This window comes from Uranotaenia lowii, chromosome 2 (assembly GCF_029784155.1).
Source record: "Uranotaenia lowii strain MFRU-FL chromosome 2, ASM2978415v1, whole genome shotgun sequence".
Lineage (NCBI taxonomy): Eukaryota > Metazoa > Arthropoda > Insecta > Diptera > Culicidae > Uranotaenia > Uranotaenia lowii.
The window spans coordinates 127452641-127480578 of record NC_073692.1 but is presented as its reverse complement, the minus strand read 5'-3'; the positions used below and the strand labels follow the sequence as shown (position 1 = coordinate 127480578).

Here is a 27938-nt window from a genome sequence, read left to right as displayed (position 1 = left end):
AAATATAAAATTATAACTTACTCCAAACAACGTAAATTTTCTATCTAGAATTCTATTAATAAACATATTTTTTGCCTAATCTTGGCATGCTATTCCACAAATAGAAGTATATATGTATGTGTGAAAACGACATCGGCCGACGGTGCACAGTGGTCTGGAAATTGAAAAGCTGGTCAAAAGTAAAATGAATGGTTGAAATAAATTAAAAATATCATGAATGTATTTTGGACTATCATCAATTTATTTATCTCTCAAGCCGACTCAAGCGTATTTGGCATCTTAGTTGGAACTGTAATGATACAATTTGAGCTGCTCTTTAATGGTAAATTTCGAGAACTTTTCTTCTCAATAAAATTTACCTCTCAATAAATTAATTTACCGGATCCGAATCCGAATTGATATCTTGGATCTCAATGTTGAAGTTACTATATCCATACCCAAAAAATTCCACATTAGGAAATGAGGTTTACCGTATTTTGATTTAATTTGATTTGTATTGAAGATGAATATTCGCTGCATATGTGTCGCTTTGAAATGAATTGTTATAAAGCTCAAATTATGACACTCTAAAATTATGTTTATTTAAAAAAATAATTGCACTTCAATGTTGAAATACTATGATGTAACGAACTTGAAATTTTATTGTTTGCAATTTCATGTGAAATCAAAAATAATATTTTGACCAAGTTTGTTTTTTATTATAGATCACTGTGCATCAGCAGGAGGTGATGACGTTTGTTCTCTGTAGGAAAGTAACATGCGAAAGAAGCGCTGCCGAGTTTGGGTGATGATTTTGCATGAGTGCGAGTGGGATGCAGCTTGAATTTGACCCAGCTTTTTAATTTGCTGTTCGCTTCCATTGCCTATAGTTTCCAAACGAATGAGTGAGATGCAATCTATTTCTATCAGGTTGGCTGGAGTGAGCGAAAGTTTGTCTTGTTTTGCTATCCCAGTGTACGCAAACGATTGCTAGAAAATTCCTAAGGGCGACATTTTAAATATGTATGATTCAAAAAATCGTTCGCTGACTTCAGTTTTAGCTTAAGCTTGCTTCTTGCCTCGATCATCATGGTTTTTAAAATGTCGGTCCTCCTTTTATGGGAGGGGAATAAAAAAATATGAACATTTACAATCTTATGTTAACCTGTTAACTTCAATGGAAACAGATCTATCATAATTGCATGTTAAAGATTTAGCAAACGATTTGTTTGCTTGGTTAACGAACATATTTATGTTAACCAATGCAATAGTTTGGAACTTATAATAGAAATTATAAACACACAAAACCTGAAATAAACAAGTAAAGCTTTTTTACGTAAGATTATAATTCTACATGCAAATATCAATTATAAAAATTGATTGACATTTCGTACTTCCGACTTTTTGAAAACAATACTGAACATTGATGTGCTTCCTTCCGGGATATTTTCAATGAATTCGTGGAGGCTGTTGTTGTATTAGTGAGGCAAGTTTTTCCTGGAGACGGCCAATTTAAGGAACTCATAAAGGGCCAAAATTCGGCGCGGAGGCTACAATAAGGAGCATTTCAATCAATAGTTTGATCAGGTATATATCAAATTATCAACCGCTTTCAAGCAAGGACATATTTTTATTGCATTTCAGGCTTGTAAGCAATCATTTTTGTCGAAGGACTTCTGAAGGTACACATTACAGGATGCCTACAATCATGGGAAATCTAGTCAACCATGCCTTATGGGCCAAGATTGGGTACATTTACCCTAATCAGGAAATTTAAATACGACTTCTGGTTGTCTGGGTATGAGAATTGTAAGAGGAAAAAAAATAGATTTTTGTAAGATCGTTTAACCCTAATCTGTTCTAGAGTTGTTTACCCATTAGAATTCTTGGAGTGTAAATTTGACACTCCTGATTATAACCGTTGTAGGGGAACATGCTTTATTATGCCCCACCTAAGAGAATTGCTGATTTGCTATGTACTCCACGTACATATGGTGTAAAAAACGAATTTACTCGTTGAAGAAAAGTGTTTTCCACAATTGATTATGTTTTTTTATAACCTTTTCAAATGTATTTAGTTGATTAAAAAACCTCATTATCAAAACCATATTCAAAGCCACAGAACAGAGGCATACGTACTAAGGAGGATACTCATTTTCTCTCATATTCCAATAGATAGGAGTCTGAAAAATATCTGCAAAAGAGCTGACATTTGTTTTGAATACGTTAGAGTTATTTTTATGTTTAAATTTCTAACAAGTTTTGAGAAAATGTTTTTGTAATAATAGTAGTCAAAATAGCCGATTTCCGAAACCAGGCGGGCTAACCGATACCTTCATATATGTTTTCGCCTATGTTTCAGTTTCACTTGCAATATTTTTGTATACTCTCAGAACAGGCCCGTGCGAAGGACTCGTCCATGGGGGGGGGGTTTTCAAAATTCAAAATTTAGCTTAAAATAATAACAATACCAAAAATACACATTAAACATGGAAATACATTTCTAACATTATTTTCTTACTCAGACAGAACAGCTCAAAATTTTCAAAACAAATCACAATGAAAGTTTCAAATCAATGATATTTTTGATAAGTCATTGATAATTTTTTCAAAATGATGTTCCTTATCTTGGACTAGGAATTTGCTTCAAAATAATTTCTAAGCAGTCCAGTTTTCAAAAAGGAAATAAATATTTCCCAAACACAGATTTAAAAAAATGAATTCTTAAATAAACGTCCGAGGTAATAAATTAACCATGATAAATTGTTAGTAAAATTGGTAAAATGATAATAACTGTTATTTATCCCAATTAACATTTCTTTCCTACATTTTCAACTGGAGGGTAAATTGAAAAATTCCGCTGCAGTGTTTATAATTTAAAAAAAACAATCGCGAGTTGAAATGTGATTTTTTGATGAGGAAAAAATTTAAATGTTTATGTTTTTAGAACACATAAACTCAGATTTGAAAAACATTGATAAACTTATCAAAAATATTTCTTCAAATTTAAAAAGCTTGACTTTAAAATTCGGTAAGTTAATTTAAAAAATAATAAAAAAATGTACCTACTATAAATTTCATAAAATTCGGTAAATTCATTTGAAAATTAAAACAAAATATGAAAATAAAAAGATAAGTTTTTTTAACATTTCAGAAAAAAATTTCAATAAACACGTCTTACCATTAGAAAAAACTTATTTAAAGAATTTAATTAATAACTCAAGAACCAGCATTTTGGTGTTTATGTTTTAATGGTTGATTTAGTAGATTTGAGCGTCCTAAACTCGAATCTTTTGTCAAATTTGGACCATCACATTTAGTTTTGAATTTTAAAAAGTGTCAATTTTAAGTGAAGTCAGTCATTGATAACTGGTTACTATTAAACCTGCATTTATGAGGAAATCTGATTCTGATTTCGTTATTAAGAATACTTCATTCAATTAAGGAATAATATTTTGATGATGAACAGTGATTAAAAATTTGGAAAGATGTTTTTTGACATTACTGCAAAGAGTTAAAAAAAATTGATTTCATTCACAATTTTTTTGGAACTTGCGAAACGATTAGATTTGGGAACTTCCTTAAATAATTTTAACCTATTTTGAACAGTTATTTCAATAACAAAAGCTGACATAAAAATTGCATATTTACATTCAGGGCACTAAAGTTAGTCAAATTTACGTTTTAAATTCATTGCAGCTCGAAAAATGAAAATTTTGTGGACTTGTGTAATTTTTCGAAACATTTTCAAAGGTGATATTGAGTATTTAGAAAATGAATAAACACAAAATAAAAATTAGACAGAAATTTGTTACTTGAAGAATACTTCATATCAACATAACATTTTTGATGACATAAATGATTTTTTTTTCAATAAAAATTTTCAGTAATAGGATATTAGATTTAAGATTTGTTTAGTAAATTCTGTTGACCATCGTGAGAGGTAACCGTTGGTATCAAACTTGTCGGTGTATAAAATTAGTATTCGATTTATTAATTTTGAGGTAAAAATGGTTCGTTTCAAACTCTATTCTTGGTTAGTTACACTTCTTAGTAAAAAAAACCCATTCTAAAGACGAGTAGGGTTTTTGTATTTCTAATTTAGAGTTTCAATACAAAAATCTCAAGCCTTGGGTGATTTTGGAGTTAATTCCGCCGGAGGTGAGCCAAATTTTTGACTTGCTTGTTAACATTTATTTTTAAACACCTTTATGGTCAAATAGTTTTCCGATACTCTGCATAAATTTGACTTGGAAAAAATCTCCATGGGGGGGGGGTTTAAACCCTAAACCCCCCCCCCCCCCCCCCCCCCCGTTCGCACGGCCTTGTCTCAGAGCAATCCTGGTGATTGAACCTAAAAAAAAAAGATTTTGATTAAAAAAATAAAATTCTATTAAAACAAACTCTGTTTTATTCGATACAATGTATTTGAGCTTGATTAAAAAAAAAAAAATTTGAAAAAAAGGATTTATTTTTTGAATTAAAAAAAAACTTGGAATCAAAGAATCAAAGTAATTTCCCTTTGGTTGGCTAGTAAACAAACGAAAATTCCTTTGTCCTAAAAAGATTTTTCGCTGCGTGTAATTTAATTGAAAGTGGTAGAAACCGGTTTCAAGTATACGTCAAACTTGAAATTTTGGCGAAATTTCAGACATCATTAGTTTTTTGGAATAAAACATAGTTAGAGATGCCAAATGGACATGGCCTTTGTATAGAAAAAATCCATGCCAAGTTTCAAAAGCGGTTTATCCTCAAACTGCACCGATTAGATATGTTGATCTTTCAGACATTTCGTCAGCCCCGGTTGTATGCGTGTATTTCCCAATTTGCGCATTTAGGAACACTGTCCCCTTAAATTTTTAGACACTTTGACTGGAAAGATAATCAAAAAGTACTTATCAAAATATAAATAAAATTAAAAGTAGCTATTTTTGGGCTGAATTAATGCTTTAAAAATTGTTCTTAACTTTTTGTTCACTTTAAATGAAAATTGACCATTTTGCAATATTATTGCTAATTTCAGCATATTACGATTGGCGCGTTATAGCGAGCACATGAGCGTGATAAAACATACCCTGATGTTCAATGCGAAATTCCATTCGCAATCTATTTAATAGCTAGTAATTATCTGCTGTAGAAAAATTCATAATAGCTTCATCGAAAGCAGAATTAACCCACATGACAATTGACAGGTAATTTCACGATTTCAGACTTAAATCCAAAAAAAAGGATTAGATTAAAGTTCTTGGAGATTCAGATTTAAGTGTTCAAGAGTATAGTTCCAAACCTCAAATCAGATTTTATTCGAAACCACAATTCAGTGTCTATAATTGAAATGAAAATATCGAATTAAGATTTAAGAAACATATTACACATGGAATCCAAATACAAAATTGAGAATCAAAGTTACATTAAGAATCAAAGTTGTAGTAATTTTTCATAACTGCAAAATACGGAAAACGATGTTACATTTTTCTTTTATTACATTTTATTAAAAATTTTAAATTGTCAAACAGTATAAAATTTGAAATTAAGAATAAAATTAGGATTCTCATCGAATTAAATATTACAGTCAAAAACATTTGTCAATTTTTTTTTTTAAATGTTACAAAAGTTACATTTTAGAACCTAAACTCAGAATGGAGATAAAATGTTCAAAATACAAAATCAGTTGACATAGAAAATTACTTAAGGATTCCGAATGAGTTCAATACCTTGAATAAAGATCTCGAATTTTCAAACCTCAGAAAAACCTTGAAAACGAAGAAAAGTCACAGAACCTGACAATATCAATGAATTGAATCGCAATTGTAAAATCTAGAAGAAAATCAAAAGAAAAGCATTGAAATTTTATTTGTTTAGAAAATCTATGAAATTTGAAATTCAACTATGAGGATGTTTTTCTGAAGAAAATGATTTTAGAATGGTCAATTGAAAACGATGTGCTCGGTTCAGGATATTAACATCGGTAGAGGAACACACCATTTTTTTTTATTTTACACGGAACACGGTCGAAATAACTTTACATTTATAATGTTTTTCTCCAATTTCTTCAGATTTATTTTAAATTTTAATATAGTCGGAACCAACCCACATGAAAGTTTACTAGAACGTCTACTAGTTTATGCAAGAAACATGAACCTCTCCATAAGTCGCATGTTTATAGTATTAATAAAAAAAACTGCAAAACTTTCAAGTTAATGCTTTATACCTTGTTATTGTTTAAGAAACGGAAATGGGAGATGATTCTTTATTCTTCCTTTTAATCTGTACTGATTCTACGTAGAGTCGATTATCCGGTGCCTCAATTATCTGTGTATTTTTACTCAATCATCTGTTCAAATATTTTTTCGTGATTATTAAAATTGTAAAAAAACAGAAACCATTAATTTTGCTCTCATTTTAAATAGAATGAAATTGTAACAAAAAAAAAGTTTTTCAACAAATTATTAAGTGGTGGACCCACATTTGACAAAAAATCGCTTTTTCCAAAATGGATCATCGCCATCACAGAATGAAGAATCAATATTGAGATTTGGATCACTCACAATTTCTTCACCATTCATCACATCAATCTGAACTTCTTCTCTTGAACGGTGTTACATCGAAATCTGTCGCTCTGAATGGCAATTTTTATGATAATTTTTGAATAACACATTCAGTTGAATCAAAAGTTACGAGAGGTACGAAAACATTTGACTTGAACTGAAAAAGGCGAATTATATAGAATTTTGGGAGGATCATTGGAACAATATGTTTTCACTCTACCATCAGTCTATGACTTTCTGACTACAGGAATAACCAAATTGAAAAATGGAACAAATGATTTATTCATGTTTTGGAATCAGAATCTCATGATTTTAACCTTCCAAAGCCGTTCGCAAGATATCCGTTTCGGGGAAATTTTAGTTGTAGTTTGATTTCGTTCTCCTGGCTGTAAATGTTAACCGATTTTTATGTTATTATATTCATTGTGTAGGTAATTTACTCTAATTACTCAACATTTCAAAATAGAGTCGATATGTTTTACCAGGTTACCAGAAACTGGTTCAGAAAGAAAAAAGTCCGAAAAATCAATTTTATTTTTAAAATACTCATAACTTCTGACAGCTTTTCAGTATTTAACTGTTTCATTGATGTTTGAAATCGTCAAGAATCCATCTATCTGACAATGTATAGATATGTTGGGGTCTAATGAAAATTTTGACCGCTATCACAGATCTTCGGTAGAAAAAAATCTTACTTTCAAAATACGACATCAAATTTTGGCTTTGCTTAGCTGTTTTTTATTTCCTTATGAACCGATTTTCAAAACTCAAATTTTAATATTTTGGCGTTAACTTGATTATAATTTTCATAGAACATACTTGGTCTGTCAAAATTACCAGTTCATCAGTATATCGGAATGATGATAAAGATGTTTGAAATGTGCGCTTCGGGTCATATTGACCCGAACAGCTTTGGAGGGTTAAGAAACAAAATTATCAAAATTGAGAAATATTATTTTCATTTGCAAACAATCGTGAAATATTTTTTCGGCCGTAATCCTGGACCCAACCGATTAAACTTATCAAAAATTAAACACATGTTGGTTTTATCTTGAAGAACTCACTATAAAATTTTAACAATGGGCATTACGTTATTTCCAAGATACCTGTGTCAATTCCAATGATAAAAGTCTAATTTTCATAGAGCTGATGTATCTCAAGTCGCAAATATGGATTTCAAATTTTGTGAGATAATTGTTTGTAAGATGATCCATCATTTGAAGAAAAAGTTAACATATTAAAAGAGTATAATTTTATGAAAGCTCAAAGTTGAAATTTCAATGCGCATGCATCTCATTTCTATTGAATTTAGAACGTTACTGTCACAGTACTTTTAACCAGAGCAGACATTTTTCAAGCATCATAGTTGACATGGTTGCTGATTTTCCTTCATCGTCACGTTTCAAATCTCATATGACTACTAGTCAAGCTTCAAGGGACTGGAAAAGCTTGACTATCGTCATGGATTTCTGTTCACGTGACGGATGTTATTTTTCAAACGACGGTCGTCAAGCAAGTTGGCGGCGTCGGTTCAACGCATTTTATGTATGATTCGAAAAATTTTGTGTATTTGGATTGCTTGTTGGGCGATTTACCAGTGTCAAAAACAAATAAAATTCGGATTCAAAAAATACTACCAATTGCGGAATTACAATATTGTCAAGGAATTTTTATATAGATAATTATGAAAGGCAATTTTTTTGCGCATAGTCGATATTGTCCTTCTAGTCCCTAGCGAATTCTCATCGGTCGTGACAGTTGATGTTACGTTCGAAAATGTCCCGGTCCCGAACTATCCTGGACTGATCTTCTAAAACTGAAACGATGATCGTTGTTTTCAGATTTTTTTTCAGCCACGAACATAAAGAAACTTGTGTTTTTCGGCGTCGTCTTATATTTTTTTTTATCTGAACATTATTTCGTCACAGTCAAAAAGACGACGACAGGCTGAAGGCGACTATGATTATTCCGACGCTTCATTTGACTAAAGGTTGAGACAAGATTGTTTGCTTGGTTACTCATTTGAAGGCGTCTGTTATGAATGCGACTGCTTTAACTTTTTCACAGTCACAGTTTTATGACAGATGACGGTGAATTTTGTATGCTCTGCTTTTAACAAATGTGTCACCATGGGACCCATAAAGAAAACTATGAAAACTGAACCTTACAATACACAGATTTTCAAGTTGAAATGTGTAAATACAACACACAGTAAAAATCAGATGTTAAAACACAATCCGAATTGAGCAAAATTGATTCAAAATCGGGCTTAGACATAACGGGACACCCTTTAATTGAATCGTGGCTCTCAAACCCTAAATTTTGGATCTACTCAAAACCCTTGCAAGCAGCTCATTAAATACTTCTCAAAAGCACTAAATACAACCGAAAAGGATAACTCCAATGTTTAATTGCCAAAAATACTTTTCGTTTGATCAAATGTAGGACAAAATCATAAAGCCAAGAGTTTTATTGCAATTTTCCTTTCTAATGCATCCCTACAGGGATCTGCTTCATTGAAATCATTCCCAGAACAGTATTCAGAATTTAGTAAGCAAGTTCAAACTACAAACATCCTTGAGCCATTCATTCGCCGCTCATTCGCTGCTCTCTTCAGACACCCTTACTTGAGCACTTGAAACTCGAGTTGCAAAGCATAAGTCTGATTTGAATTTATTATCCAATTACATGTATTATTTTATGCGGCTGCTGCCGGCTTTCATCCGAAATGTTGTTCCCCATATCTACATTAACCCATGTTCTCGCTACTCTAGCAGAACTAAACATCTCGCCCGGTGCCCCAGTCAGGCAGTAGCAGTGTAGTGTAACTGGAGCACAAAATTGCATCCGAAAGTGATATCTTGGGGGAACCTCGAAGAGTTGCCCAGACTGCCCTGCTCCCGGAATAGGAAGCAAAAATGTACGGTTGGTGGATCTGGATAAGTAGATATGGAAAGTAATGGACTAAGTAGAAGGATGCGGTATTTTTGTGGCAAAAAAAAACAACTTTGAGAAAAGTTTGAAAGTTTGTAAAATTAACTGAATTAGACATGAATAAGTTGAAAATCATATGATGATAGTTCAAACGAGCTTTATACCGAAAGTAAACCTGAATCGATCTAACTTTTAACAGGATTTTCTTCAAAAGCGGAAATAAAAAAAAAAGCGAAAACAGTTTCACAGCTACTCACACTTATTTCCCGCCACACGAGCTGGTGGTGCAGTTTTCAACTCATAGGAATTATTAAAAGCGAACAAAAACGTTTTACTCAAAGCTATTGTTTTTTGTCGGAATGGAAAGTAACAAACGTGTAGCGGTGTTTTTTCACTGACATTATTGCTAGCAGATTTAAATTTTCAGTTTTGAATTCTAACTAACAGGTAAATCTGCTTCCTTATAAATAGTTTTAATTACTTAGTGAGAATGTAAGTTCCAGATGAAGATAGATATTAGAAGATATTGTTACTATTTTATTTTAATACTATTAGAATAGATTAGATTAGAAATTTTAATATAAGTATTTTTTTTATTGAAGGGGGCAGAAGGATATCGTGGGCTAATATGGGCAAACGTCAGCCTCTTCGGATATCTCAGAGATGTGTAGAGATTAATATCTCAATCTTACTATCTAAGACGTCGCTCTGCGAATGCATATTTTTATATACATACTAGCAGACCCGGTAAACTTCGTCTTACCATTTTAAACTTGGCGTCTATTTCAATTTTTTTTTTTCACTGTTTGACTTAAAAAAAGCATCAAATCTTGAGTTGTTAATCGTCTCGCTTTCTTGAACATGTCCTAGTTTTTAAACATATCCATCTTTTCCGTTTGCTCGTATTGGCCTGCTCAATTATATTGGAATCAAATCGAGGAATTTTAACTCAATTCTACGGGTCTTTTAACTGATTATTCAAAAAATATCTCCAATAAATTTTACATACATCTTACATGAATCCTTTTCATTTACATTTCTTTGATTTGGATGCTTTGAATATTGCCGAATGATATCAGGTATCAGCTTCCCGTTGCAAATTCGATTTTTTCAGCATTCAACGTTACCATCAAACTTGGCAAACTTCATGCTAAAAAAAATCCACTCTTTATAACTTGTTCCATAAATAACATATGTTGATTATATCTATGTTTCATTTATTGTATACAATTTAATTGATTGACTCCGCTTTGCTCGAGTTCACTTTAAGCTTTAAATCGAAATAAAAAGTTTCTCATTTATTGGAGTTTATTGCATATGAAACTTTATGGAAGAAGAATTTTGAATATCGGGACAATTTTTGGAGTGTTTACTCAATATTCTGCCTAGCGCAGCACTTTTAGCTCCCAAGTAGCTTTTGATGGTAGATTTTTTAGAACTGAAGAAATAAAAACATAAGAGATGACTTTTTTCAAACCATTTTCAAGCAGCTTAACTTTCCTCACATTTGGAAGCAGTGGTTATATTTTCATCAAAATCATGTCCAAAAAAAGGTTCGCGCTTTTTTTTAGCAAAAATGCTAATTAAATCAAGAAGTTAATATTCAAAGAAATTTAATTTGGTTTTGAAAGGAGAGAAGATATGATTAAATTTTTTGTTATTCAACCGAATTAAAGCATTTTTATCTTCTTTTTTATCCTTAAATACATACCTGCCAATTTAAACCATTGTTGTCTGATTTAAATTTTCCTAAACAGTGTTGAAGGTGATTTGCGATTCTGTTTAAGATTATGTGATATTTTCAAGATTCAATAAGATTTAATTGGAACGCAGGTTATAAAAAATTCAAAACATAAAAAAGAACTAATCTTTCAAGGCTACGATAGTTTCATGAGTTCATTTTTTTTTCTGGAAATTTTCATTTAAATTTACCTCGACATTTAAAAATTTTAAATATCCGTTCAGATTGAACACTCGGGATACCCTATCTGACTATTTTAGAGAAAAACTGGAATATGTTTCATGACTTAAAGGCGCATTGCCACTTGTTTCACCGTGTGAAATGACAGGAGTAAATGTTATTTTCAACACTTTTAGGTCATAACAAAATCTTATCAAAAAAAAAAAAATCAGCTTCTGCTATAAAAAAATTATGCTTCTGGAATATCAATCACGAAAAAAAATGCCAACAAAAAATCGGATCTAAAGTCTCACCTACGTAACCAAAATATGTTAAACAAAAACACACATTTATGTTAAGTACGTACTTGAATTCTGTGTAAACAAACAGGGAACCTGTAAACAGTTTTTTGGTGAAAGATTTAAAAAAAGTTAAGATTATTTAGTCAGATTGTTTATTTGGGCCCAACCATTTATAAATTTAGAAATCATGTATACATTTTTTGTAAATGTTGAACGTTTGCACTTCTTTGCATTCGGCCTTCAAATGAACATCAATCTTATATAATCCATTTTAAAGGACAGGCTCTTGTTCAGTTCATGTGACTGTTAATTTGCAACGGATTTTGTAGTTGTTCTATAAATTTAATGGCGCATGATACAACTTCTGTGAAGTACATTTGTACATGTTTGAAAAATATTTCTAGTGGATTATAAACCAAGTCTTTCCACTTTTCTTTTTTCAAATGTCCGCAAAGAGTCATACCATTATTTCATACGCATCAGTACTAAATTCATATTATTTAGACAACAATTCCTTCTTGAAATAACACGAATTGATGTTTATTTTTTTCAAATCGATTGAATGGTTTTGATTTGATCGGCAAAATATTAATCTGGGTCACATCTGGGCGTCATTCATTACTACATATGTGCTGTACAAATGATCAAGGAATCAAGAAGAAAAAACACATCTAGGCTTCATGTGGTCACCACATGCATCGAAATTATGCTTGGTTGAGAAATGCGCGCCCAAATATTTCCACTAAACAGTATGCTATGCCATAGTTACTAACCTCCTACGACGTTTGCTTGCGACGCCTCGACCTTGGAGACGAAAAACAAACCGCCCGCCCGGCGCCCAAAGTAAAGAAAATCTCGAAAAAATTGAAGGCCATGACTTTAATTTGATTCAATTTATCACAAATTTAATGATTACGGACAATTAATGTGACTTTTTGTTGTTTTTATTCGATATAAACCGATTCGCATGCCCACAGAATATTCTAAAAATAATTTCATTTGAATCGGCTGGGTCATTTCGGAGGAGTAGTACTACAAACACCGTTACAAGAGAATTTTATATAATAGATTTTGTTGTCATGTGTACGCGTCATATGCTGCTTTTATTTAACTTCTTTAAATATATGAATTTGCCCTTTAAATTCAACTCAAGCGTCCACGTCAAGCGTCTATTTGTATCGGTTGGAAGCTTAACGTTCAAAACAAAAATTTTCATCTTTGCTTATGATCATAGTTTTGCCTTGCTTTTTTAAACGGAATAAAAATTGTTTATGAAGTATCAACAAATCACTTAAACGTAACAAATTTACAAATATTAGCTTTTGGGAAATCATGGGCCACTTACTATGTAGAATCACAGGCCACCATCTTGGTTTTACACACATTCGTGACTTTAAATACATTTCCCCTGTTTTTTAGTAGGGGAGATTTGGGACACATGACCCCTTTTTATTATGTTCATCATAACTTTTTGTGAAAATTTGGCAACTGTCCGTCTTTTGCATTTTCTGACAACGAGTAATTTTAAGTTTAAATGCTCCAAAAGTTAGAACGATATGTGAACTCGTTGATGAACTAGACGCATTTTTATGAGGCTGAAAAAATTGTTGTATCATTTAAGTTACAGAAGACTTGATCCTTTATTCAGGGTGCTCTGACCCTAGGCAAAAATCTACGAAAATCTGAAAATAAAAGTTCTGTTGATTATTTTTTGCCATATTAGTTCTTATTTGACAGTTTGTACAGGGTCCGGCAATTGAACTGCTACATTACTTCAACAGTTATTATTCACACGAAACAGTATTGAACGAACTCTCATCGCTTTGTTTACATTAAGTCTTAGCTAACATTGGATGTAAGTGTTACTTTTGTTATCAGGTGTTATCCGGAAATATGGATCTCGAACAGAAACGTTGCGCTGTGGTTGACTTGTTCCTAGCTGATAAACGGCTGGAAAACATAGTTCGTGAGCTGTCCGATATAGGTGTGTGCATAAGTTTTGTATGGTGGGGGACGCCGGCCTACTTTGGTGACACCTGCCATGACGAAGATCGTCAAAAAGCGCCTTAGGGACCATTCAAACATTACGTAACGCGTTTAGGGGGGGCGGGGGGAGGGTGCATTGCAGTTTGTTACGGTTTGTGAATTTGAGGGGTTGCAGATGACCGAAAATTGCGTTACGTAATATTTGAACGGCCCCTTAAGAGAAATCCTCGTCGTAGTGCCACTAAATTGGCAGAGGATCTCAACATATCAGATCGAAGTCTCCGTCGGATCCTGAAAGATGAACTTCAGACCAAGCTCTATAAGATCCAAAAGGTTCAAGAGCTTACGGTAAAGTAGAAACAAGAACGGGTAAAAAGAGCGAAGGCGCTGCTGAAGAGGTGCGCGGAAAAAAGGTTGAAGAATATCGTGTTTGTCGACGAGAAACTCTTCACCGTACAGCAATTCGCAAATAACCAGAACGACAGAGTTTGGTTGCCAGACAGATCACGAAGCCATGCAGACCAACATCGGTGATGGTTTGGGCCGGAATCACCCGTGATGGCCGGATTCCGCTGGATTTTGTCCCTGAAGGAGTGAAGATCAACATATCGGTAACTAGTTCTACAGAATGTCGTCGAACCGTGGGCACGTCGACATTTTGGTTCCAGGGATTGGGTTTTCTAACAGGACCCGGCGCCGGCCCAACTTTGGATTGCGCAACATTTTCCAGGGTTCATTTCGAGCTCCGAGTGGCCGGCGAGTTCGCCAGACCTGAACCCTATGGACTTCGTTGTTTGGAGTATATTAGAGGCCGAAGTCTGCTCTAAGAAACATGAAGGTGTGGAGGTCCTGAAGCATCATCTCGTGGCAGTCTTAGATAAAATACCACAAGAACACCTGCGGGCCTCATACGATGCGTTCCTCGATCGTCTGCGGCAAGTGGTTAAACTCAAGGGCGAAGATGTCGAACTTTACCAGTGAATTTTGAGAAAGTAACTTGTGTTCAAGAGAAATTGAATGAATTTAAAATAAAAAGTTGTTGTTTTGATCAATTTATATGTTTATTTCAATGTAGCACTGCAATTGCCGGACCCTGTATTTTTAAAAGCTTCTGAAAATATTTTAAAATCATTTAAATATTTCTGCACTTTTTGACAAAACATCGAAACAAAAACATTTCATTTTAGAATAATGGTTTAAAATCGATTTTCAACTTTCCCAAGGAATTCAAGTTTTTTTGAGTTCTACAGAAAAAGTTATAGAGGTTTTCAATTTGTTTACTTTTTCCCATTTTAAATTAAGTTTTAAACCAAATTGAATTTTAGATATTTTAAGTGCCTAAATTCAATCGTTTTGCATGTTTGAACAAATGTTATTTAATGAATCCAATTTTTTTTAACTTTTTTCAGTAATGTCAAAGATACTCGTAATGGCATCTTTCCAATTTTAAAACTTAAAACTTAACCAGATTAAAAACGGTAGAATTCAAATTTTTAAAGATCATGCATCATCATCTTTTAAATACTATTCCCTTATTGAATTAAATAGGTATAATAAATAAATTCAGAATCAGATTTTTTCTCAACACACATTTGTTGTTTAAACAGTTATAAATGCTTGATTTAACCTTAAACTGATACATTATAAAGCTTATAGACTCCGTATCGCCAAAATGCAAGGTGAAAATAAAATTTGAAAAAAAAAAATGATTCGAGTACAGGACGCTTAACTCTACCAAATCAGTCATGGAATCATAAGCACCAAAATGCTTTTCTTTTAAGTTTGCTATAAAATTCTATAAATAAGTTTTTAAAACATTTACACGAGTTCAGTGAAAAAAAAATCCTTCTTTGCTGTGTTCATACTTGATTTTTATTTACAAATAAATTTACCGAATTTTACGAAATAATTTTCATAAGTTTGTTTTCGTTTTTCTTATTCTGAATTTTAATGTTCTGCAAACATAATCTTCTTGGAAGCCTTCGAAACTAAATTTTCAATAAGAAACACAAATTCAAGATAAACACCAGAATTTTTTTTTATCAATCCATCAATTGAAATAAATTAAAGAAATGTTTAATAAGATGAATAAAAAAAAAACAATCATTATCATTTTTCAAAAAAAAAAAAAATTGAGAAATATTTATCCTGATCTTATATTTATTTGAAAATTCCGATTTTTTAAAAATCTGTATTACATTTTATTTTTTTGTATTTCAGTGCAATAATTTTTATATCTAAACCTTTTTTCGAAATTTTGATTTGTATTCTTTTTCTGGTGTTTCGGAAACATTGATTTCAATTTTAAAACTAGACTGCTTAGACTCTAGAACTGGGATGCGAAAGAGATACTTGAAAGTAACCCGCCTTTGAGATATCTTGATTAAATTCTGGTGGGTATGACTGATCGTCAAGAATTTTCCTAATTGACTGAATATAGCTGATTTGACCGTGGTGAAGTGCATAAACTAATTGTATAACTGTTAGTTATTTCCACTGCCTCAGTAGTGCAAAAATAAAAGAATGAATAAAAGTTTATCACCGTTACTTTTTATATGATTTTAATTTAATGTATTTTTCAGTTAGTGAAAGAACTTAAATTTATTTTTAAATTTACGTAACGTTTCGGGTTACTCTGAGGGAACATCTGATAATGGGTGAAGAAAAATAAGCCGAAACGTTAAGCCTAGTCCACACTCGGCAATTTGAACTGTGATTTCGGTTGCTAAGATTTGTTTATGTTTACATCTTGGTTGTTGAAGGTCTGCCATACTTTTCGAAAGACTTGAGGCGTGCATCTCATTAAATGTAAATATAAACAAGTTTCAGTAACTGAAATCGCAGTCCAAGTTGCCTTGTGTGGACTAGGCTTTACGAAATTTTAAAAAAAAAGTTGTTTCACCCACCGAAAAAAAAACAATAAATAAAACTGTATAAAAAGGGTAGTGGAATTATATCCTGTCTAAAGTTACTCTCATTGCATTTAGCTATCTACCAATACATTTAATTTAAGAGCGACATTAGTTTGATTATTAAAGAGTTCATAAACGATTACGACTTTTCGAAAACTTGTCACTTGAAAATTCTATTTGTAGCTTTAGAACGGAGCAATAGCAGACTCCTTCATCCGAAGCATACTTTTCGGATTTTTTCTTTGACGAAATACTTAAGTTTTGTAGGTGAGTAATGTTTGAGAACATATAACGAGGTGTCCAAAACTTTAAATTTAACCGGCCTGGAAAGAAGATAGATATATTGGATGAGGGTTAACGCCTAAGGCCGATTACATAGTGAGAGCGATGCGATGTGAATTGGCGAACGCGGCCAATGTGAACCTGAGCGGCGGAACAAATTGAAATCTGCTTCGCCGCGTTGAGTGTGTTAGGTTTAAGCGATTCACATACCTACATTTTCATCAAATGTGGTTTGCCGCATTGAATCGCATTCGCCGGTTCGCATCGCATCGCACTCACTATGTCATCGGTCTAACGGATACATTCGCTTTCAGCTAAAATTTGCATTGGAACTTTTTTTTACGCAATATGTCCTTTTTAATATTGCAGTTTCCAGTTAACTTTACTGTTAAGCGTTTATGTAAGAAAAAGTGGGTTCATTTCAACGACAGCTATTCACATTTAGGCACATGTATGAACTCTATATTAACATTCATGCTTGTGTTTTTTTTCAGTGTAAAGTATATTCAGACATATTTGCTTTTTTGTATATTTGAGAGGATTTAGAAACTACATTTACAAAACTTTGAATTAAAAAATGCTGATAGGTTAAAATTGAACAAATAAAGACATTTAAATAAGAGAGATAAGTGGAACTGAATTGAATGCCTTATCTCAAAGGATATTAATCAAAATCAGGCAAATCTAACACAAATTACAGTTGTCGAGTACGCAAAAAGCAAATCTTAGGAACAGCCTTGAAATCATAGAAATTGCTGACAATATTCCCAGAGACAATTGATCAATCAAGTTTAAAAGGTTCGTTCATAAAAATGGCTTGAAATATATAAAATTCATATCAGTGTGAACAATGTCACAATAAAAAATTCTTTTTTCGCATTCATTAATGTCGTGTATTTAAAGAACCAGGTAACCTCAATTCTGGAAAAGTTTTCCTTCACTTACGGAAACGAAAAATTCACTTACATGTCACTGAACAATACTTTGATTTATAATGTAACATTAGACTGAGTCGATTTGGGGTCGCTTTTGAAATTCTCAAACCCTGGACCTTAAAAAGCTTCGTTTTGGTCCAATACTAATCCTTGATTTTTTTGGCAGAATTTTGAAGTAACATTTACATGAGTAAATTTGAATTTTTAGAAGTATATGGGAAAATTTAATATTTTGTACTGAAAAATCAACATCCTTTTGTTTCGTCTTTGGAACCGAGCCAGCTGATGGTTTTTGTGCCAATTTATAAATTTCCTTAAGAAAATTTTCCGTTGAACAATTTTGTTGAAGACCGTAACTTCGTATCTTAATAGGCTAAAAAGCTGTTTAACAGGGGTATATCTTTTCGCAATGAAAAACAAAATGTTCATTTGACATCACTGCTGGAGCCTCATTTAGTATTGCATAAAAAGTAGTCATGCTATATCTAGCTAGGCACCCACCAGTGGTGTCAACTGATTTTATTGTTTATCAATACCAAAAGACATACCCCTGTTAAACATCTTATAACTTTTTTGCCTAATAAGATAAGAAGTTACGGATAAAGTTGTTCAATGGAAAATTTTCTTTAATTGACACAAAACCCTTCAACTGGCTCGGTTCCGGAGAAGAAACAAATGGATGTTGATTTTTCAGTACAAAATATTTAATTTTCCCATACAAACCTAAAAGTTCAAATTTACTCCAAAAAATTATGGATGAGTTTTGAACCAAAACGAAGCTTTTAAGACCCCATGATTTGAGAATTTCTAAAATGATCCCAAATCGACTCACTTTAACGTAACATATCAAAGAAATGCACAATTGTTGTTAAGTCGCTTTGAAGTTAATTGATAGGTCGCTAATAACACCCATGGGACAATCTGATTTTCATTTCGCTCAAATTTCGTTTACTTAGTCATATGTGTGCAACGAATGCCCATGCTGAAGTTGTTACATGCCTTTTTTCATTTAAAGGGAGTTCGAATCAAAAAGTGACTAAACTGAATTGCGTGTAAATCTATTATTTATTTATTTAAAAAAATCAAAGTATCTTTCTTTTGAAGTTCAGTATGTATAAAAGACAGAAAATATGGTCGGTTAAGATTCCGGTTCGCGGTTTTCTTAACTAACGCCCAATTTTCTTTTCAATTGGGCGAGGTTTTGGAGTGTAGGGAGGGATCTTATCCCTGGGCACAACCTTAATGTTTACAGCGGCATACCACTCCATGGCCTTTGTCGCGCGAAAATATCGCTTTCCAAGCCACGGATACAGATAGCTTGCCGAACGAGAAATTTCTTGGCAAACTTTGATAGTTTAATAAGCTTAAAAATGTCTGTCACCTTTCCCCTTCCAGTTGCTGTATAATACTCTTGTCCAGGAAGCTGTCTGAAGTCTGCCTTGGCGTAGGATTTGTCGTCCATTACCACACAATCAAATTTTGCCAACAATGTCGTATACAGCTTCCGCGAACTTGATTTTGGTGTTAGGTTTTGCTTAACGTTGCGATTTGAAGTCACAACCTTCTTATATTATTACTTCTGTTCGTCACTTCGGCTCCCGGCTTTCGGTTTCCCTCATGTCCATGCTTCCTAGTTGTCAACAAACGTTTCCCGAACACTTTTAGGTATTAATTAGGTGACAATTGATTTTGCCCCATTCAACAATTTTGCTATTTCTGCGTGCGTGTTTGGATTTTCACAGAGGATTGAACCAGCTGTCAAATCGCATACAAACGCACCGTACCAAATGTTTGGTACCAGAACGTCAGTGTGGTTCCCAAAATTAAACACTTCACCCCATAACAGACTCGAAATAGGGTAACATTTTGGTTACCAAACGCATCTGTTGTTGTCATACTGCAGATTAAGAATCAATTTTAACAAGGATTATGTTGAAAATTCTGCATTTTGTGCCCAACCATAATTTATTAATGTTACCAAAGATCCCTTTGATTGACATTCCCGAGCCGCAGATATCATTTTAAGGATTATTAAAAAAATTGTCTCTGGTTGAAATTGATGCAATGAAGACGGCCATGTTGCCCATATACGAGTTTCACTCGTTTCAATTTTCTTCTTCCTGCGGGTTTCTTGGCTGAAAACTTGGTACGGAAATGTTTGCTTTCTTCAACCTCTTGGATTTTCACAACGCAAATTTTGATTCGTAGCTCCTCTTGCATAACTACGATCTAATGTCAAAATCCAATCCAATCCAACACTCACATACATCTACAAAATGAGCGGTGTTCAGGTTTTTTATACGCATGATTAGAAGACGAATTGAAGATGACCGCTTTTTCATTCGAACACCCTTTAAATCATGCTTGTCCAACACCTCGCAAACAGAACAGAGCAGAGAACGAATTACACTTTTATCATTTCGGTTTCCGAGTGCACTGCTCAGCCGATCAACGTTCACTTATCTTTTTGCCGAGTGCGCCCGATTGCGGTTGCTCTGACGGTCGGGTGGACGTCGCTCGCTCTAAAGAAAAGAGAAGGAGCTGGCTAGAAAATTGTGCTCTAGCTACGCTGCTGACCCAGCAAACATTTTTGTAGGTATATTTCTCAACAACTTTGTTATACGTTTCATATACATTACAAAATGATCGTATGAAACTCTAAAAAACAGCATTTACCTACCAAAGTGGAGGCAATATCCATACATAGTAAGAATGCAAGAGAGTACAAGTTTTTTCTCTCAGCGCATGCGAACCGTTGCCAGCGACAATATTTGCTGCTTCTGTCATTGGGCAATTCTTGCAAATACACCATCTAATTTTTATCAATCTGGTTGCACTGATGGTCGCAGAGAGAACATCAAAGCTGTTCTCTCACTTGTCCCACGCGGGAGAAAAAATTGAACGAAATCGTCTTCAAAATCTGCAAACATGGCGGACTTTTTATCATATCCGATTTAAACCATTTATTACGAGTTCGCGTGCCGATTTTTACGACCTTTTACTTGCGTTATTTGGAATTACGATTTCAATAACGTTTTCAATGACTTGAGATATCATATTAATGCGATTTCATGTTTGCTGGGGAGTAGCTCAGTGTATCAAGCCAGAAAGGTTTCAATGCAGGAATGTTTTCTTCAGAAATGCCGTTATGCAGAGCGGAACAGAGCATCAGTCGAAGAGGTCCAATGTAGGTTTATGTATGAACTATTTTTGTAGGTAGCCGGGTAGGGCACTTTCTGGCAAGTTATTTAAAAAACATGGGGAGAACCGGGTAGATAATCTGAAATTTTCCATTCCAAAAACCGAGCAATATCCGTCCAAATCTGAGGAAATTCCAGACATTTATCTAGTGAAGAAAAACGACTTACCTTTTTTGTCGCAACACATCAGCAGTGTTAAATTTATGTTTAAAGCATACGAAGGAAAGTTTTGGTTTGATTTTATATGAAACAAACTTTCACAAATCCAATTTTCAACAAAAAATTTTAAACTGAATTCGATTTTCTTGTTTCATTTTCCAAATAATGTGGATAAAACTGGGTAAAATCCAAGTAGTTTTTTCACAATGTCCGGGCATCCGCAAATTGCTGTATACTTAGGTTTATGTACTTTAAATATACGTACGTTAATTTTGTAATAATTTACAAAAGCAGCAATTCGCAAAGTAACATTTACTAAAATTATCCAAAAATCTTTGTCTATTATACAAACCGTGAAAATTACGCAGGGATCTGGGACAAATTTTAGTAATAAAACTGCAAAACTTTCACAAATCGTAAAATTTAGGATTTATCTTCCTTTACCGCTACGCTTTTGATATTTTTCGACCGAAGAAAGCTTTCGTAGCTAATCATTGGTCCTGGTGCAGAGCATCAATCTACAGGAACTCGCTCAGGAATGACCAGATAGGTGTTTTGGGCAAAGTTGTTAATTCGCATATTTTGATATAAAATTTAAAGTCGAGAGATTCAAAAATAGCGCGATAATAACAATAACTTTTTGTAAATCATTTTTCAAGTATTTTTTTTTATTAAACCGTATCTCCTTGCGTAAAGATTGTAGCACTTTGACATGTTAAACAAAGTTGTGTATTTTATTGAGATAAATAACTTTGTAGAAAAAATTTAAGCTCTAAAATGCTTAACAAGAAAGTTATGATTTATATCACGCTATTGTTGAACCTCTAAACTTTATTTTTCATATAAAAATATGCGCTATATTATACAGAGCAATGTTGTCGAAGACACCAGCATTCTATCTTAACTACCTTTGGCGTTATTAATTTAGTTCCGTTAGATTTATGTTCTGCATTGTGAATTCTGACGCACTTCGAAACATCGATCCAGACGCAACCGATGAAGACAAACCGAGTTTTCTGTAAAGCTTCTGCAAGTGCAAACGAATTTATCTGCACCGAGAACGCACTTCATCAGTTTGCTTGCTTATCTTGCCCACACTTGGGTGGACGCTTGGTCGCTCTGGAGCAGGGCCGGATTAAGCCATCGGGGGGCCCGGGGCAATTTTTCTCGGGGGGCCCCTGTAATTCGTTTTTTTTTTCAAATGCTATCCCAGAAAATACAAAACCTTTTAAACGTGTGAAAAAACTAGAGATGAGTTCAGTATACTATCTTCAAATTGGCTGCGTAGAAAATAGTTTTAGTTATATTCAAATGCAAATTGCTAATTAATCACGTGCAAACATTGTGGAAGAGTTTAGAAATTTCTTAGAAATGAAAATTCTGATTTAAGCTGCAAAATGCAAAACCTAATTCTCTTTTTTAAGCTTATCGTCAACTAAAATCCTCTCATTTAAAAAAATGACCGGATAGGTATTTCAAAAATGATTTTCATATCATTATTGATCTTTTGATTTGTGCTTATTCGGGAAATATTTACCTAGTGACAATTAGGAAGTATCATGAAGATTTTGAACATGGAAAACAAATTTAAAAACAAATTAAATCCACATTTCTTAGAGATACAGATATAAGTGTTTAAGAATTCAAAACTTTAAACCACGTTTTATTGAGATTCAAATCTTAGTGTCTCAAATCTAAATCATAATTTCAAACCAAGTTTTGAAAAACAAAATATGAATTAAATGAAAAAAAAAAAGAGATATAAAGTTACAATCAGAGCAAAAGCAGAAATTGCACCAAATGTGAATTTCAATTCTATGTCTTTGAAACACAAAAAAAAATCTATTCATGAGATGTTTTTGAATATGATTCTCATCAGATAAATTTTTTTTTATCAAATTGTTATTCTAAATGTGGCGAAAGTTTCACTCGATGCCCTCAAAACCAAAGGGGGATTATTGCAAAAATGGTCGGTTGAAAAAAAAAATTAGGAATAAAGATTAAATGTTGAAAAAACACAGAATCAGTTATCATCCAAAAAAAATCAGATGATAAGGAATCCAAATGAGTTTAGTACCTTAAACAAAAATCCAGAAATTTCAAATTTCAAAAAAATTATGAAACTGAACTTCAGTAACTGAAAAACCAGCACAAGACTTGAAAATCTCAATGAATTGAATCTGGAAAAAGATGAGATTAGAATCATAGAAATATTCATATTAAGAAAATCACTTTATGATACTAGCAACTCAACAATCAGATCGTTTTTATGATAATTTGAGAATGATCATTCAGAAAATGATATACTGAATTCAGGATATTCACTTCAGTAGATGATAAAATTTTGGTTAAGTCAGTTGAAAATGTTCCAATACAAATTTCAAGCCTAAGACAGCAATTGGGAGGGAAATTCAATAAAGAAACCCTGTACTGTCGATTGGTCCAATTTAAGCATCTACAGTTTTTTTTTAAGATTTTAATTTTAAAAAATAGGGAGGAAAAAGGGTTTAGAATTTATTAACCAACGAAAATTTCAATAATAATGATTGAAAGGTGAAAAGTTATTATAATACGCGGTATTAACCCGGATACTGCCCGGGTAAAATTCTGAAATGTTTTGCATAAAGCGAATTAGCTGCTATTTTAGTGCAGTAAACCATAACTTGGAAACTTAACGTAACAACAAACATTTTTGTTGTGCAAGACGTTTGAATGTGATGAAAATAAGGAGATATTTTTTTTTTTATTTTTTTACCTGTTCTGTACACAATATCGTAACTTATATATTTCGATAAAAAAAATGGAAATTTAAGGTGTTTTGCCTTATAATCTTCTTAATTTTTTTTCGTATTCGGTTTGGTCCAGAAGAAATTGATATTTTGTTTGCAAAATGTGGAAGAGCTCCTTCATTGCTTACTCTAGGGGGCCTCCTTAACTTTTTTAAGACAAAAACTAATCAAGATATTATTTCTCGGTTGCCCTTTAGTTTTTATATTTCAAGTTTTCTTTCCCATGTTCTAGTTTTGATATCTTTTCATGGATTTGTAGTATGATTGTAGAATGATTAAAGTAATGTTAAAACTTTTTTCCCTCGGGGGGCCCCCCTAAGCCGGGGGGCCCGGGGCAATTGCCCCTTTTGCCCCCCCTTTAATCCGGCCTTGCTCTGGAGGTAACTGAGCATGTTTTAAAGATTCTCAGAGAGCACAGCGAAAAAAATACACGCTCTTACTCTGAACGGGCTAATCTGAGGAGCGATGCTTTAAATTTTAAATAAATAAATTTAAATAAAGTTTAAATAATAGCTGGATAGTTTAATATTTCGTTCACTCCAAAAGGAAGATGCATGTATTCAACTTGTTTTCCAAAACTTCATTTTGTTATCAGACAAAGTTATTCAGACAGTTTCTCTCTACCATAATCTTACAGGTGTTTTTCTCCAAACCGGGTCAAACAAATCCTTTCGATTAGATAATCATCGAAAATGAATGTTTTCTTCCCAACTCATATGAGTAGCTCAGTAAAGAAAGTAAGGTATAAAAGATGATCATTCTTACGGCAACCGATTGTCTGCCCTTGCGGCCAAATTGCACTGTCACTGAAAAGTTTAGCTGCAGCTGCCAAAAATCGAGCGAACAACCACCATTCAACCATATCGCGCCAAACTCGAATAAAGCCAATTCAGCGATATTTTTCTAGAAACTATAGATGGCACCCGCATTTTCGAAAAAGCGTAGGAAGCACCTTCTCGTAAGACAACTGGCTCCATGTGACCCATATGTGCTGCTGGTTGCCATTTGACTTTCGCACAAGTACTTAGCTACTAGAAGGAGTAAAATGCTGGAGATGCATTTTCCTGTCGATGTCGGTTCTCTTGAAAACACGTTCTTCGGGTGGTTTACTGCACATTCAGTGCAAATAAGTTTGGTGTTTGGAATGAGACATTTTCCGAAAATCTATTCCCTTCATCAGCAAGTAAGCTGTTGTGGGCCCGGCAAGATTTAGACCACGAGCTGCGATAAAATGTCGACCTCGCAAAAGTTTAACTTCTGCATCGTAAATATTGCAAAAGGATGAAATCATTGCATTTTCATTAGAGTTTGTGTAACGTGGTGACATCGCGAACAAAATTCAAAACATCTTCTAATATTCAGGGAGCTCTTCGTAGCTTTGCCTGTTTGAAGCCATGGAACTTTAAGGCGCCTAACTTCAAAACACAAATCTCATGCATCATCCATAAACCATCTCCCGCGTTGAAAACATGCATGCTGCTGTACTTCTGCATCTTCACTCAGTGTGAATCATGAGTAGCATGACTTCCGGAAGCCATCCGGTAATTAATTATCCGTATATTGCCAAAGCATTCCCAAACACCACAGAATACTACATCATAAACCACACCGTGATAGGACGAGTCTAGAATTGGATAACTTTGAAAGTAATTATAGTGTTCGTAAAATTGTTCGAAGAAACTATACTCATCTCAAGCAGGTTTCAATCAAAGTTATTTTTTATTTTAAAATTAATTGAATCCAATTCATATTTTCCCTCCGTAAAAATGTCCCTACGGGGAGTTTGATACAAAACAAGGATCTTTATAAAATTTGAAGATGAAAAACCCAGTACGTAGTACCACATTGTTTGATATTTGATTTGTTTTATCTAGGTCTTATTATTTCAAGACTCTGTTGACGCGTACCATCAACTGGAGTCTAGACAACCAGCCCGGAATTAGCTGGGCTGCAATCGGGCGATGCATGTCGGAAATGAAGGATTATGAGATTGCATTCGGAAGATGTGGAGATGCCAAGATGTTGAGGATTCCAAACGTCAGCTGGTCGCCGCAAAACATCCTGTAATTAAATTCATGTTCCTGGAGCAATCTCGTCAGCTTAGCCAGCCAGATTGCCCTGATACTGATGAACATATTTTCCGGAATATCGATCGATTTGGGGGACCTTATGGGTTATGAATTAAATCGGAGCTTCGGAATGGTAGCAGGTTAGGGAACTTATGTTGTGTTCATCAAAATTAAACTAGAATCAATTATGATCAATATCTTAAAAAAAAATTGGTTCGGAAGCATCATTCCTCTCGCTTTTGAAATGGGGGCTCCCATTTAAAATTAATAAAAAAAAACCTCATATCAATTGTTTTTTTTTCTGATTAAAGTATTTTAAAGGCATTCGACGAGATAACTTTTAAGGTAGAAAGCTTAAAATTTTGTTTAATATATAGCTGTGGAGTATGGTGGGGTAAAAGTACGACCTTAGTGCTATCCTATTTAAAAAAAATTACAGTTGTTTTTACAAAAAAAAAAAAAAACAAGAACAGCATTTGATTTTTTAGACTTTTATCTTTCTTCTAAAAAATTACGAAGGTAATCGATTGACGCATTTGATAGCAGTAGTGAAAAATGCCTAACTGCTACCGAAACGTACTCTTACCCCACCTTTGAGGCAAAAGTTCGAATGATGTGGGGTAGAAGTACGACCATTCCAAATTCCACAATTCTGTATGAAGTCAAGAGAAAAACTATTTTATATCAATCTTTGCTCACAGCAGCAGCTTATGTGTTCGCTTCTAATACAAATCCTACGCATGGGCGATCAACCTGCGTGAATTTGAAGTTCTTGATAAATTGTGCTTATCCAACAGTCTAAGAAGTCCAGTTCTCATCGTATTTGGGCAATTTTTCGCGCGAGGAACTCTTGGTCGGAACACAAACATGCGCTGATGTTCCCAGTGCATTTTTGAAAAAAAGGAAAACTTTTCGTTCAGATTTACTTTAGTGAGCCCTGTATATCATTCGTACTTTTGCCCCATTCACAGTTCGTACTTTGCCCCTTCAAGGTCTCTCGTGATTCCCAGTTTATTGTGCAAACCAGAGACATGTCAATGAAATTCTTTCTTCAGTATTTGATAGTGGTTGAAAACAACTAAACAGGCACATTAAAACTTTCATTGAAAGCCAGAATTTCGATTGCTCATTTATGCAAAAATGCAACTTTACCTCATTTTTTAGAGTATTTCAAACTTCTATGAAAAAAAATAATGTCTGGATAAAGGCAGTCCACATCATCATCAATCCACGCCAGAGTTTTGAATTTTACTGTTCTCGGTTTGTGATCATTTCAAAACGTACTTTTACCCTACTCGTACTTTTACCCCACCTTACTCTATAGATGAAGATGCTCGGTATGAATACACCTTAGCCACCCTGCCCAGCAAGAAAAATTCGTGTAATTTTACATCGAAAACAATGCACGAAATCGGAATATCGATTTTTATGTAAGATAATGCATTTTTTCTAAGAATTTAATGCACCAAATCAATGCACGAAATCAGATGACAAAGGCCTGCGTATAAAAATGCACAGGGATGTAAATTTTAAAATTTAGTATCGTTAATTTTAGAAAGTTTTGTTAAATATTCAGGTTTTTACTGCCTATGAATTAATGCACTGCATGTATAATTTTTTTTTCACATATCGTACACTGTGGTAACTTTAACAACTTGTTTTCATTAATAACACTAGTTTACAAAATTTTAAAAAAATCGTGAACTTTATTAACTGACCAACATTTTTAATGTAAAATCGGGCGCTGAATCCGAAAATGAAATTTAAAAAAATCTCAGTAGAACCGTTTTTAAGTTATGCTCCAAATATGAAATTTCGAAAAAATTAAAAAAGTTCTTGTACTTAGATTAAAATATCTCGGACGGCATAACAGTAATTTGAAATCCCTCTTTTGCATATTGAAGGTGAATAAGTTTTCTATCGATCATCTGAATACTGTTTTT

At 33.5% G+C, this 27938-nt stretch overlaps 1 protein-coding gene across 1 annotated transcript in view; it reads left to right on the top strand.

Moving 5' to 3' along the window:
- LOC129741844 (facilitated trehalose transporter Tret1-2 homolog) overlaps positions 1-25993 on the top strand; it is a 63904-nt gene extending 37911 nt beyond the window's left edge. The window contains exon 6 of the mRNA XM_055733637.1: positions 25801-25993. Coding sequence (XP_055589612.1) covers positions 25801-25993 — 193 coding nt within the window. The remainder of the gene's footprint in view (positions 1-25800) is intronic.
- The last annotated feature ends 1945 nt before the right edge of the window (positions 25994-27938 follow it).